Consider the following 13,600-nt stretch of genomic DNA (forward strand, 5'->3'; position numbering starts at 1 on the left):
TAAAAAATCTATAGTTTATATTTTACAAATAAGATAATATCATAACTAAAATATTCATATTTATAATATACAAATAAAATAATAACATAATTGAAAGATAACTAATATTAAAATAACGTGTTATAAATTTTATATAACTGGAAAAGGAATTGAAAGAAAGATGAAGGAAAAATGAAGCACTGCAGAGGGAATCAATCTGTGCACATATTTCTCACAAATGAAGAGAGAGGAGGGGATATTTATACAAATTATTGCCACCACCCCTTCAGCCAAAAAAAAAATGATCATTTTCTAAAGTTAATTTGCCAAGGCATTTTAATGTGTTCACATTAACTTTTTGGCCAAAGTCTCTCACGTGGTGGAAAAATTTACCATTCATCGCAAAATCTATGTTTTCCCTTTTGCGTTGCGTTCACGTGGTTGTTTTGAAATTTTGGCCCAATAAATCAAGAAAATATTATCTTTATGTGGAATTTTAACTTTTCCTTTGTTGCACTTCCTAATTTTCCTATCGTGTGATTTGACATTTCTTGCTTGGAGCTGCTTGCAATGTGACACATGCCTGTTTATGATAAACATCATGTATAAACTTTAAAATAGGCCGACCGACAAGCATATTCCCACTAAGATTTGTTGTAAATCTTAACTAGTACTTATTCAGTATTAAAAATTTAAATTTTTATTCATTAAAATTAAAAAAAATAGTTAGTTTTAAATATAAAATTATTATTTTATTAATAATATATTAAAAATAATAAAACATTATCTATTTTCTTTTTGTTTATAAAACTAACAATTTTTTATCGGGATTAAACTTTCAAAAATCACATATTTTTTCCTGTTAAGGTTTCGTTTTCAACCTATCCTTTCTCTGGCCGACGACGAACAACTTCCCTCAAGTGGTGAATCACATCTCCCCCCTAGCGTTGCTAACGGGTGATGTCTTCCCTTCAATATTCATTCTTGTTAGAGACAAATAACTCGTTCATCGAATCCAATCATCATCGATTCATCTTCCTTCATTTTCATTGACAATTCTTTTAGATTGACACTTTTATAGGCCAAACAAAGAGTCTAGAATCGATTATATATGGGTTATCATTGTTCGGTTTCTATGACAATGAGATGCAACCACCAAATGACAAAATATGTTTACCAAAAACTAAGAGCCCACCAAGCCGTTTGTCACTGGGAGAGACAACGGACGAAGAGGTTGTTATTAAAGAAGCTCATTGACAAATAAAATGGCCAAAAACTGAAAGAAAATATAATTTTTTAAAGTTTAATTTAACAAGAAAAATATTAATTTTCTAAATTTAAGAGAAAAATATATAATATTTTATTATTTTTAATATTTTATAATAAAATAATAATTTTACTCATAAAACTAAACGTTTCTGTTGATTTTAATATTCTATGGGTAGAACTTTGGATTTTTAATATTTAATGGTGGGAATATGTGTTTTGGCCTTTAAAATATTATATATGTCAAAGTCATTTTTTGCTGTAGTCTTTGTCTCTGTATTTGTATACATCTAATATATAAAGGCTGGTTAATCATGTCAGAAAACTAGCCCCCTCTCTTGGGCATTTTGCAAGTCAGTAAAAAAAAATCAAATCAAGAAGAAATAGGATAGGCTTAAAGTCCAATCCCAAAGCAAGGACGATTTATCGAAACTGCAACAGTCTCTCTTCACTTTCATTTCTCATTCACACTTCGCATTTTCTTATACTTCGAATTAAGCACTACCCAGAAATCAAAAACTCATCTCTTTTTCACATAAACCAAACAACCCCAAAAGAGAAATATGATCTTTAATGCCAAGACTATATTATCTGCAGCTGCCTCAGCAGCCGCCACGGCGGTGCTTGTTCGGAAACTTGCACGTGACTATTTGCCTTATGAAGTACAATCATACTTGTTCTTGAAGCTTAGAGATTTCATTTCAGGATTCTCTAATGAGTTGACTTTAGTTATTGAAAAATATGATGATGGTCTTCATCACAACAAGCTCTTTAGAGCTGCAAAGCGTTATCTGGAACCAAAGATTCCCCCTCATGTGAGAAGAATCAAAATCCACTTGCCAAACAAAGAAACCAAGGTTTCACTCTCTGTGGAAAAGAATGAAGAGATTGTTGATAAATTTAATGGGGTTCATTTGACATGGAGATTTGTATCAAAACGAACCTCATCAAAGGCCGTCCACGGCCCAGACTATTTCGGCTCAGAGGTTCGGAATGAGGCTAAGTATTTTGAGCTGAGTTTTCAGAAGAAGCATAAAGATATGATCTTGGAGAAATACATACCTCATGTCATGATGAAATCAGCTGAAATAAACAGGGAAAAGAAGACTCTGAAGCTTCATACATTGAGATATGATCGGATGTATGGAAGGAAATCAGATGTGTGGCAATCAGTGAATCTAGATCATCCAGCAACTTTTGATACTCTAGCGATGGATTCGAATTTGAAGGAAAAGATAATGGAGGATCTGGAGAGGTTTGTGAAGAGGAAAGAGTTCTATAAGAGAGTGGGGAAGGCATGGAAAAGAGGGTACTTGTTGTATGGCCCTCCAGGTACTGGCAAGTCAAGCTTGATTGCTGCAATGGCAAATTATCTCAACTTTGATATTTATGACTTGGAATTGGCAAGTGTTGGGAATAGTGAGTTCAGGAAGTTGTTGGTTACCACGGAGAATAAATCCATCCTGGTTGTAGAGGACATTGATCGTTCGCTGGAGTTGCAGGAGCGGCTTGCAGAGGCAAAGAAGACTGTTGCTACCTGTTCGAATCCTAGTCACAGAGCTGGATTAAATCAAGCAAATAAGGTATTATCATCTTTTTCTTTGTTTAAGTGGTTGGACCAGTACAATTAGGGCTAGCTCCAATCCAAGCCAATTCGGATTCAAAAGCAAACTCAACTTAATTCGATTTGATTTAACTCGAATTTATTTAATTTAAATTTGAATAACTATGTTTGATTTGTTTTAAAATCAAACCAAACTTAAGCTAGAGAGATAGAGTGTTTGATTTAATCCCACCCATAAGTTAGATAAATGAGTCAATTTAATTCAAACTTGACTCGAAACCTAATTCAAATTGTGTTAAACAATTGTTAAAAAAACATCATTTTACTTATTATTAGAAAAAATGACATTGTTTTATCAACAAATTATGAATTAGATAAATAAATCCAAACCACAAATCCGAACCATAGTTCAAATATTAAACTCAAACTAAACACAAACTAAACTTACACTAAGGATAACGACTCTGGGGCTATTCTTATAAATACATGCTGTACATTCTTTACCATGTGCACATTTTTCTTCCCAGTTTCCGGTGATTCTTTCTTAACATGTTCACTTCTATTTTTCAGTTTCGGATGACATTATCAGGATTGCTAAATTTCCTAGATGGGTTGTGGTCAAGCTGTGGAGATGAGAGGATTATAATCTTCACCACCAATCACAAACACAAACTTGACCCTGCATTGTTACGGCCTGGTCGCATGGATGTGCATATCCACATGTCCTATTGTACACCATTCGCATTCAAAGTGCTGGCCTCCAATTACCTTGGGATCGCAGGGCATCCACTTTTCACAGAGATTGAAGAACTGATAGAGGAAACTAAGGTGACTCCAGCAGAGATTGCCGAGCAGCTGATGAGGGATGAGGAAGTAGAAAACACACTCAGAGGCCTGATTGAGTTTCTTGAAGATAAGAGGGTGAATGAAGAAAATCAGGCCAGTGAAGCTAAAATGGTAACAATAGTGGAAGAAGAAGGAATGAAAGACCAGCCTGAAGGAAACACAGTTCGAAAAGAGGAGAAGAAAAATGGAAGAACAAATGCTGTAGATTAACAAAATATAGTGGCAGACTCTTGCCCGGAATATTATTGCTATCATATTGGATAAAAAATAAGATCAGAAGAACAATTAATAGCATAATTATCCATGAATATATATAACTCAGTTATTCAAAATCCAAATCTCTTTCAAAAAGAGCATGATCAAGTTTAGCAGCAATAAACATATTATGATTGTGATGAGAGACAGCTTATAAGATCAAAAGAAAAATTGTCTTAATAACACGAAAATACAGGGATCCTAAACCACTTTAGTACCACCAAATCTATATGGAACTAAACGATTCTCACTTACTACATATGCGATACTTCATTTTTTTTTTTTTCTTATTTCAATGTGCATAAAAAAACTCTGAATAAATATATATGCCTCCACCAGCTGTGCCTGAAACATAATAGAAATCGTAAAAGCTTTAGTCTTCAAAATCAAAACAAACACACTACTTTTTAAGTACATACGATTGAAGACTGAGTACATTTCAAAGGGCACTATCAATTATTTTAGGAACAAACTCAAGTAAATAATTATAAGTTGGCCCATCAGGATATTTTCTTATAAGATACACCCACATGTAACAAACAGAAATGGAGAATCATGTACTTGCCTCAAAACTTGGCAATTATTGCCTTGGAGGGACCAGAGTCCTTCAAGTTTTTGGAAACTTTAAGAAAGCACTATACCGCCATCTTCATTTCGATTTTCTGGTGAGGATCATAACCTGTGAGTTTGAAATCGGCCGCTGCAAAAGAATCTATATCTTTCTTCTCTGGATTGATCTTCAAAATCTACATTGATATATAAGAGAACATCAAAGATACAACAGTGAAAGAGGAGAAGACGAAAATAACACCTTTTGGATCTAGTTTCAAATCATATGTTGAGTCAATAATCAAACAGCATAGTTTCTGTTTAAAAGTATTCTTACTGGAAAAGGCTTTGGCAGTTTCTGAAGTTGCTCCTGCAGAGGCCTCACATGAGTGCGATAAACGTGAGTATCGCCAAACACCTGGATAAAATCACCAGGAGCAAGATCTGTACAACATTTATGAAGGTCAAGAAAATTTCCTAGAGGACCAAACTGTAACATTTGGGTAATAAAAACCACTGGAATAATCTCAGTCTTATTCATTCATGTATCACTTTTCTACGAATTATGTCAGTTTCCTCCAATGATTCAATCTGCGCAGATTCATTATATATGATAGTCCCCTTCAGCAAAATCAGGGTTGGATTTGATACCAGTCGAGCCCAAACAAGGCCCAGATTGAGATCAACTCGTGATCGACGAGTTGAGGCTTGAAATCAGTTTCAAAACAATTCAACTTTGGATTTGATCTAAGCTGGCTCAAACTCAGCTCATTCGATTTGAACTCTGGTTCAAGCACAAGAAGCTTGGATCAAATCCAGCCTTAAACAAGACAATAACCTTCGCATACCTTATTTAGGTCCACCCGTACACATAAATGTTTTGTTTCCAGAAGTTCAGCATATATACAAAACCAATTAAATGGCTGTTAGGAGGATGCTTACCACAAACATGAGCAATCATGCATGTCAAAAGAGCATAAGATGCAATGTTGAATGGCACACCCAGGCCCATGTCAGCAGAACGCTGATACATTTGACATGATAACTCCCCATTGGCTACATAGAACTGCCAAAATAAAAGCAGACTTACTTCATGATGAAGAAAATCATAACACAAATTATGCATGTACTCAATACCAACCTGTGCAAACATGTGGCAAGGTGGAAGTGCCATCAATTTGAGATCAGATGGATTCCAAGCTGAGAGAATAATCCGGCGATCATTTGGATTATTCTTAATCTTGTCAATAACATCCAGTAGCTGATCAAAGCCTTGGCCAGAGTAGTCAGCATGCATGTCAGTGTACCTGTTAAGCAAAGGCATTTCACAAAAGCTGAAGCTCCAATTCTTGTGTATAATCCAATCTATCAATCACCTAGAAATTCCACCAACCTTGCACCAAAATGCCTCCACTGGAACCCATATACAGGACCAAGGTCACCCTCCTCTCTGTTTTCCAATCCAACACTGGCAAGATACAAACCAGGTTAGAGCGAATGCAAGTAGCACCAGATTTTGCCCCTATCAAAATAAATAACCCAGCACTTACCTGTCAAGGTATTCTCTAGATGCATTGCCATCCCAAATATGAATGTCCTTCTCCTGAAGAACCTGTCAATTTATACCAACTTTTAGAATATAGACCATTTTTCCCTGTCTAACACAATAAACTAAGCAGGGTAAAGAAAGAAAATATCTAACAGAGAATCCATTTACCAGTGTCAAAGAAAGAACTCCACAACCAGAATAGAAACAAAGTTAAAAGGTCCAAGCATAACTTATATCATTATGCCAGAGCAATTTGAAAAGAATTCACAACTGATACTGATAAGAGTACAGACAGTTAATTCCATTGATGAAGAAGAATTCACCTCCACTGGTGTGCAAACAGCTAATTCTGTGTACCATGAAAAATAATTGCAAACCAAAACAAAACATATGGTTTGTGACAACACATCTGACATTGAATAAACAACAAGATCCTTAACCAATGACTGCTTTTCCACGGAGCATATATCGCATATCACATATTATGCTCTTGAAAAAATGAACTGGATCAAACACTGTTCAGCGGTGTAAATCTAATAATATAAAATGTAAAATAACAAATACTGTCAAAAAGTCAATCTTCAGCCACTCCACACAGCTTCAAGCAGATGCAAAACTACAATTCTATTGAAGGTAAAACCACCTAATATCATTATTTTCTAAACAAACTTATACAACTGAGCAAAACTACTGCAATTAGCAAAATCTTCAGACAAAAACTGAAAAGCTCTGATGTTCTCCCATCAAATCATTAAAGATAAACATTCAACAACAATATCCTCACCTTGGCATTTGTTGAACCACTGATGAACCACAGAAGTTCTTCAACAACGCCTCGCCAAAACACTTTCTATGAACCAAACGTTAACAATGAATATAAACCTAAATATCAAATCAATTAAAAAAAAAATTGCTTATATTATAAGCAGACTTTATGAAAACTTTAAATAAAGGACATCATGAGTCGGTCAAAATTTCCACCTTTTGAAAATTGAATATGGAAAAACCAATTAATTTAAAGCATTCAACAGAAGATAAATTGGTAAGATAGGCATACCTTGGTTGTAAGAAGCGGAAAAGTTTTGCGCAAATTAAACCGCATCTATTTGGAATTTAACGGGAAAAAAAGAAGTGAGCTTCTACAGTTAGTAGTTCAGAAGAGACCAACGAATGGAAAAATTTGGAGACAATACTAAACAAAGCTCTCCAGATAATCTAAGCATGCCTAACCTGGCAACCAAATTTTGATAAAGTACCAGTCCCTGTCCTGTCATCCCTGAGATTGCCATCTGAGATGATGTCTTCAACAAGTTTTAGATAGAAGTACTCCTCATGTCTCTCAAAAACCATCTTGGGTAGGAAAGAGAACTTTTTAACCTCAAACTTGACAGAATTGGTCTTACTATCAAGGACAGAATCATTGTTTTGATCAAGGGGTTCAACAGCAGAGCTTCTAACACGAACATATGTCGTGAAGCAATATCGAATCTTGTTTTCCACAATAGGAAAGGATGAGTACCATGGCTGATATACAGATAAATCAATTGGTGGAATAAAAGTGTCACAATCGATGCTTGTCTCAATTTCAGTAATGTGGACTGCATCACATCCAGGAGCATTAAGAGCTTCCCTGTAACAAAGCACCATCCACATAACAAAATAAGAAACGCAAGCTTCTAAACAGAGTGATGAACTACAAGTTGTCAAGTACACACCTTATTATTTGGCCACCTCCTATAACAAACACTTTCTCAATTGACAGACAATAAGGAGACGCAGCTAACAATTCTAAAGCAGAACCCATGCTTCCACAGATCACAACATTTTCAGCAGTAGCAATGTCAAAACTCCCAGAACGAGTCAGGACAACATTAAGGCGTCCAGGCAATGGTCGATGCTCAAGAGGAATACTTTCCCACGTTTTCCTTCCCATTATGACTGCATTCTTTTTCCCAGAATCTGATGTAGTCAGAGTGACATCCTTGAAGAATTTCAGATCAGAAGGCAATCTCCAGGGTATCGACCCATCCTTACCAATACCCATATCCCCAGTTGCTGCCACAACAACTTGGTAACTCCTCTTTGGATTAGGCTGTGTATTAACATTGCCATTAGAAAGGCTTGTCTTGGACTCAGCAGCCATATTTGATGCCATTGGTTGAATGAAACTTGAAAACAATAACTCAAAATTATGACCACACAGCCAACTCCCCCAGTAGTGCGGTAGAACCTGAAAGTCAGGAAAGTATAAATAACAAATTCTAACAAAGTACGAAGGCAGAAACCAGTCACTAAAATATACAAACAATACCCAAAAAAAAAAAAAAGTAGTCGTAGATATATATATATTTTTATCTATATGTCAGTAAAATTTACCACATCAGGCCCAATATCACATCTTTACAAAGAACAGTAATTAAAAAAAAATCTACTTTTCAATCCAGCTATCAGAAAATCGCATTAGCAGCTCCAAAAAAGAAAGAAAAGATACAAGATAATGCAGTTAGATTTTCTCCCATAATGGTGCAAGATTTCAGGTTTACGAACAAACAGATTAACCTAAAGTTTCTCCCTTGCATTACCAATTGTTAAACATACCAGAAATATGCTATGTCAGCTGAATTCTACTTAAAAAAATATATATAAAAAGAATTTGAATTCTCAGAGTAAGAACATACACATAAATATCAAAATTAACTAGAAAAAGCCTGCAGCTAATGACAATAAATAACACATAACAAAAATTAACTAAAGAAATTTCCATTATAATTTAAAACGTACAAGATATCATATAGTAATGCATCAACACATTTTCTTAAACAACAAAAACACATACAATAATCATTATTCATAAGCCAAAAAACAAATAGCACAACACTAAACCAACCAAAATAACCTAATCTAGAAAAACAAATTGTAGATTAAAATACTCAAAAGAAATGCAAGTAAGTTGCCCACCGATCTGACACAGAAGCGCAAAATCTCGATCCTTCGCTCTCAAAAACAAACCCTAGCAAGACAAACGGACAAGAAATGACGATCAACTACGCAAAAATTATGATTTCAATAAATGAAATGAAAGCGGATTAGATGAAAACAAAAGAGAAATGCAAAACTGTGAGCTAAGCTATAAAAATGGTTTTTGGTGAGTGAGAATTTTGAGTTTTTGTTGTTTGTTTCGAGAGAAAATAAAAAAGAAAAACAAAATAAAAGGAAAAGGCGGAGGAAAACACACTCAAAAACTTTGAAGCGACACAGAATCCAAAACCACGCTTGACGCGGAGTGCCGCCAAGGTGAGGATGGTTGGTTGGGCCTTTATATGCATTCACTTTATCAATTTACCCTTATGTCTTCTTTTATTTACCTCCATTGCCACTCCCTCTATTCCTACCGTCCTTCAAAATCATGACTTTTTAAAAATTAATAATAATATTTTTTAATTTTGATCATCTAAAATGTTTGGATAAGGATAAAAATAAATTAATATATTTGGGTCAATTTCAACTTATTATTTATTTTTTATTTTTTATTTTTTTTGGAAAATCAATGTACGTATTTACATGATATTGATTTTTTATTACAATTATTTGAAGTTTTAGTTGCAATAATAAATGTGATGGTCATTTGGATGCTGTCAGTTGATGTGGAATAATGTGTTATGTTTGTTACATTAATTATTTTATTTTATTGTAGAAAAGGATGGATTTGGCAAAATAATTATTTTTTTATTTTTTTAGGTCAAAATATTATAAAATATTAAAAAAAATAATTTATTTTGTTTGATTAGACGTCCAAGTCATATTCAATCAAATTCTAAATTTTTTCTTTTAGATTTTTCTCGTGAATTCCCTACCCTTTAAGATGCAACAATTCATGCTAATCACTTATTCTATGCCATTTGTCCATAAAGGAGACCATAACTTTATACCTTATTTGTGATATCATAATAGTTTCGATCATGATTCTATCTTTATTCTAATTCAAAAAATCAATATTTAAATTTAAATTTCAAATTTGTAACGAGTAACATTGCAACCCTTGCTCTAAATTTTTAAATACTAAGGATTGTTAGAGGAAAATGGGAGCACCGAAGACTTACTAAATGTCTTTGTCCTACTCTAGGGCAATCTCATTTCATCCTAAATTAAAAAACAAGAGACCCTTAAACCTAACAAATTTTTTTAGGGTTACCTCTCTCTTATTTAATCCCTATCAGGGTATTAATTTGTATTTTTTTTATCCATCATATTGGAGTATTATCTTAAAAATATTAATATCATAATCATAGATATATATTCTCGAATAATAGATTAAACTATATTGAAGACCACTATATGAGAATCGCTTCCTCTATACTCAATTTATATCACTATAGTTGATATCAAAATCTATTATTAAATTTTTAATGCCATTGTTATAGTCAAACTTGTATAAAACTTTGAATTATATAACTAAATATCTCATTAATAATATATTGAGAAAATTCTTTTTTCCAAAATTATCCCAACCGATAACCATATTTAGAAATATTTATATGTGATTTATATGGTAAGACTGAAATAATATTTTATAATGCTAATAGAGAGTAAAATTATTATAAAAATAGTTTCTACATATTAGAAATTATTGGGTTTGGGTACGCTTATTATGAGTCAATTCAATCTATTTACATAAATTATCATGGATAGTTAGAGGATAACATTTAGACAGTTTAGGACATATAAAATGTCTAAAAACTGCCATAGATAAAGAAAACCCCAAAGCCATAAATAAACATTTTTTTCTCTCCTCCTAATAACGAATATAATGTTCTCCCAAATATAAAGAAATTAATACGAAATATAGTATTCAAACAAATCGTGTTTTAAAAATGATTAATCATCAAACCCTGAATTGTGTTCATCTTGAATACAATGCAAATGGGACACAATAACCGAACCCATAACTATTCGATTAGATAAATTAAGGTTTCACAAATACGATAAAAATTCGAATATAAGTCAAACCTTAAAAATTTTAATATTTTATCAGTTTTATTAATCTTTAAAATCAAAATGAAAATGTTTTGTTAAGATAAAGATATTACAATATTCAGTAATCAAAATCTTTGAACAATTTAAACTCCACATCCTTCTTGAATTTTGAATTAATATTTTTATAAATAATTAATATCTAAATTAAAATATAATTAGTGATTTAGAATATTGACATACGAAATTGCAAAGATAATATACTATTATTAATTGCAATGGCAGCTAGGATATTAGATATGATCATTAGGGGTAATAAAGTCATTATGTATAGGTGGAAATACGCTGATCCTATATCGAAGCCGCTTGCTGAAGAGAGTTGAAAGCAAATATATTATAAAGACCAAAAGCCGTGTGCTACGCCTGAAAGGCGGGAAATCCGATATCATCTAATAGTATAACGACACATGTCAAAGATCTTGTGAGAAATCCACCGTCCACTTGGTGAAAATCTGACGGGTGCAGTCGTTGTCCTCGTAGTTTACGGGGTTAATCAAGACAATTACTCTAGTTAGTACGATTATGCTACGCTAGTTTTCATAATGTAATCTCAGCCGTCCACGTGTAAATTACTTAACAATCAATCACGGTTTTAATCTTTTAGAGTTATGAATAAAGATATTATTATTTTTGTTAACTCAAAATTTAATTGATACGATAAAATAGATGCTTATAAGACATGTTGAGGGGCTACGTTGGCCAGCTCCAGTTCAGCCCATTGGATTCATAGACCGGGTCAGGCAATAAATAATAAATCTTAAAATCGAGCCGAGCCACGTAATTTTTAAGGCTTGACCCTATATATGGGCAAGCCTTAATCAAACCAACTCATCTTAAAAAATTTAGATATTAATGATTTTTTAATTATTAAAATTGAGAATGGTACCCTAAATATTTTATTTATAATCGCTTAGAAGAATACTACAGTTATATGATAAAAAATATTATAAGTTTATAGCATAGTATAAATAAATTAATTTGTATACTTTATAATTATAAACATAAATAAAATATATATACTATCTCATTTATCTATTCGTCATTAACGTTTAAATTTCTGAATTCATTTGATATTAAATCTATCCGTAATATTTTATAATAGTAAAATTGAAATGAAAATGAAATTATAAACATAAAAAATTATTATTTGTAAATTTAAACAGTTTTTGAAAGAGAGTTGATGAGAGAAAATGAAATTGATAATGTAATAAAAGAATTGATATTAAGAGATTTATAAATAAAATTGGAAATGAAACAGATTTGGATTGCTTTATATAGAAAAAATAAAACAATGGCCAGTAGTCATTGAAGGCTTCTACTGTTTTATTATTATTATTTTTTAATAGTGTCGGGTCTCGTCTATAAGATTAATATTAAAGTCTATAGCTCACTCAGAACGTTTATAAACTAGGTCGGACTAACACACTATAGTGTTAGATTAGACTTGAATTTTGAGCTTCAGGGCAAACCTTCATTTGACCTAACCCGATTGACGTGTCTACTGATAACTTTATTAAAAAGAAAAAAAAAAGTTTAGATACTCCATCTAGATTCGGAATAAAATTCTGATTATGAATAGTTTTATACTTTTTTTTGTAACGAGAAATTGCATTCAATCGGATCATCACATTGAGATAAAACTAACCACAATAAGTAAGACAAATTTCAGATTCAATGATCGACCCTACAACCACTAAATTAAGTAAGTTAAAAGTTTGATATTGATATATCATTAAAAGAGATATGAATTTATCATCTCTTATATATGAAATCTCATCTTTTATATTTAAATTATTCTTTGAAGGTAAATCTATATTTTTTATTTGTATATATAATATTACTTTCAGACGCTCAAAAGATTTTAAAATAGAGGAAGGAAAATAAATGAAAAAAAAACAAATGTTGAAATGTATATGGGATTGAGAATCGGAGGAAGATCATCACAAGATTCAGGTGGATCCCATTTACGCTAAAAGAGCCGAAGGCAAAGATGATGAGATTTGGGTGTGCCATAATTGGGAAGGGCCTAGTTTCTATTTATGTCCTTGCACTTGCATTGACAATAATTTCTCTTCGCTTAAAATTGCATGTATTATTGTAATATTCACTAAATACATATTTTCTATATATTTTAAAATAAATAATTTAATTTTAAAGTTTATTTTAAAAAAATTATATTAGATATAGTGTACATAAAATAAGAAAGATTATATGGTAATAAAAAAACTAAACAATGTTCATAATTCTGTAATTTTAAAACAAAAAAAATAAAGATGAGAAAGATGATAGACACTAATTCTACAAATCTTAGATGTTTACGTTATTAATTGAGTGACTTATGTTCTTGATCTGAAAGACATATGAAAGATTAAGATTTCCAAGATCTATTCGATCAAAATTTTCAATCAAGTTTGACTCTATATTTTTCTCATTATCTTTTATGAACATTTGATTTAAGTTTATTAAAAGTTTTGGGCAAACGAGAACTATACGACCAATGACTTTTGCCACCATATTTGTAACACTTGTTTTCATTGTTTTGTATTGTTTTGTGCTTTACT

At 32.2% G+C, this 13,600-nt stretch overlaps 2 protein-coding genes across 2 annotated transcripts; one reads left to right on the forward strand and one right to left on the reverse strand.

Annotated features, from left to right (window-relative positions):
* Nucleotides 1-1,571: 1,571 nt before the first annotated feature.
* LOC123227648 (AAA-ATPase At3g50940-like) lies at nucleotides 1,572-3,987 on the forward strand. Its single transcript, XM_044652738.1, has 2 exons — nucleotides 1,572-2,828; nucleotides 3,380-3,987. The coding sequence occupies exons 1-2, from the start codon at nucleotides 1,809-1,811 to the stop codon at nucleotides 3,863-3,865; spliced, it is 1,506 nt and encodes a 501-aa protein (XP_044508673.1). The 5' UTR covers nucleotides 1,572-1,808; the 3' UTR covers nucleotides 3,866-3,987.
* LOC123227647 (bifunctional dihydrofolate reductase-thymidylate synthase-like) lies at nucleotides 3,941-9,327 on the reverse strand. The gene is made up of 13 exons (XM_044652737.1): nucleotides 9,244-9,327; nucleotides 8,967-9,018; nucleotides 7,724-8,238; nucleotides 7,239-7,638; nucleotides 7,066-7,110; nucleotides 6,793-6,858; nucleotides 6,010-6,071; nucleotides 5,853-5,927; nucleotides 5,601-5,766; nucleotides 5,402-5,525; nucleotides 4,797-4,903; nucleotides 4,476-4,656; nucleotides 3,941-4,255 (listed from the first exon to the last, which is right to left on the reverse strand). Exons 3-12 carry the CDS (start codon nucleotides 8,161-8,163, stop codon nucleotides 4,546-4,548), a joined length of 1,596 nt encoding a protein of 531 aa, XP_044508672.1. The 5' UTR covers nucleotides 8,164-8,238; nucleotides 8,967-9,018; nucleotides 9,244-9,327; the 3' UTR covers nucleotides 3,941-4,255; nucleotides 4,476-4,545.
* Nucleotides 9,328-13,600: the final 4,273 nt, after the last annotated feature.

The sequence above is a fragment of the Mangifera indica genome, chromosome 10, assembly GCF_011075055.1.
Source record: "Mangifera indica cultivar Alphonso chromosome 10, CATAS_Mindica_2.1, whole genome shotgun sequence".
In the NCBI taxonomy this organism is placed as follows: domain Eukaryota; kingdom Viridiplantae; phylum Streptophyta; class Magnoliopsida; order Sapindales; family Anacardiaceae; genus Mangifera; species Mangifera indica.

Bases quoted from the DNA above. Each gene is read 5' to 3' on its own strand.
- LOC123227648 (XM_044652738.1), top strand. From the start codon at position 1,809: ATGATCTTTAATGCCAAGACTATATTATCTGCAGCTGCCTCAGCAGCC. The intron at 2,829-3,379 runs GTATTATCATCT...TCTATTTTTCAG, and splicing joins GATTAAATCAAGCAAATAAG to TTTCGGATGACATTATCAGG.
- LOC123227647 (XM_044652737.1), bottom strand. From the start codon at position 8,163: ATGGCATCAAATATGGCTGCTGAGTCCAAGACAAGCCTTTCTAATGGC. The intron at 5,767-5,852 runs GTTGGTGGAATT...TTTGCTTAACAG, and splicing joins TGGAGGCATTTTGGTGCAAG to GTACACTGACATGCATGCTG. The intron at 4,657-4,796 runs GTAAGAATACTT...ATATCAATGTAG, and splicing joins AACTGCCAAAGCCTTTTCCA to ATTTTGAAGATCAATCCAGA.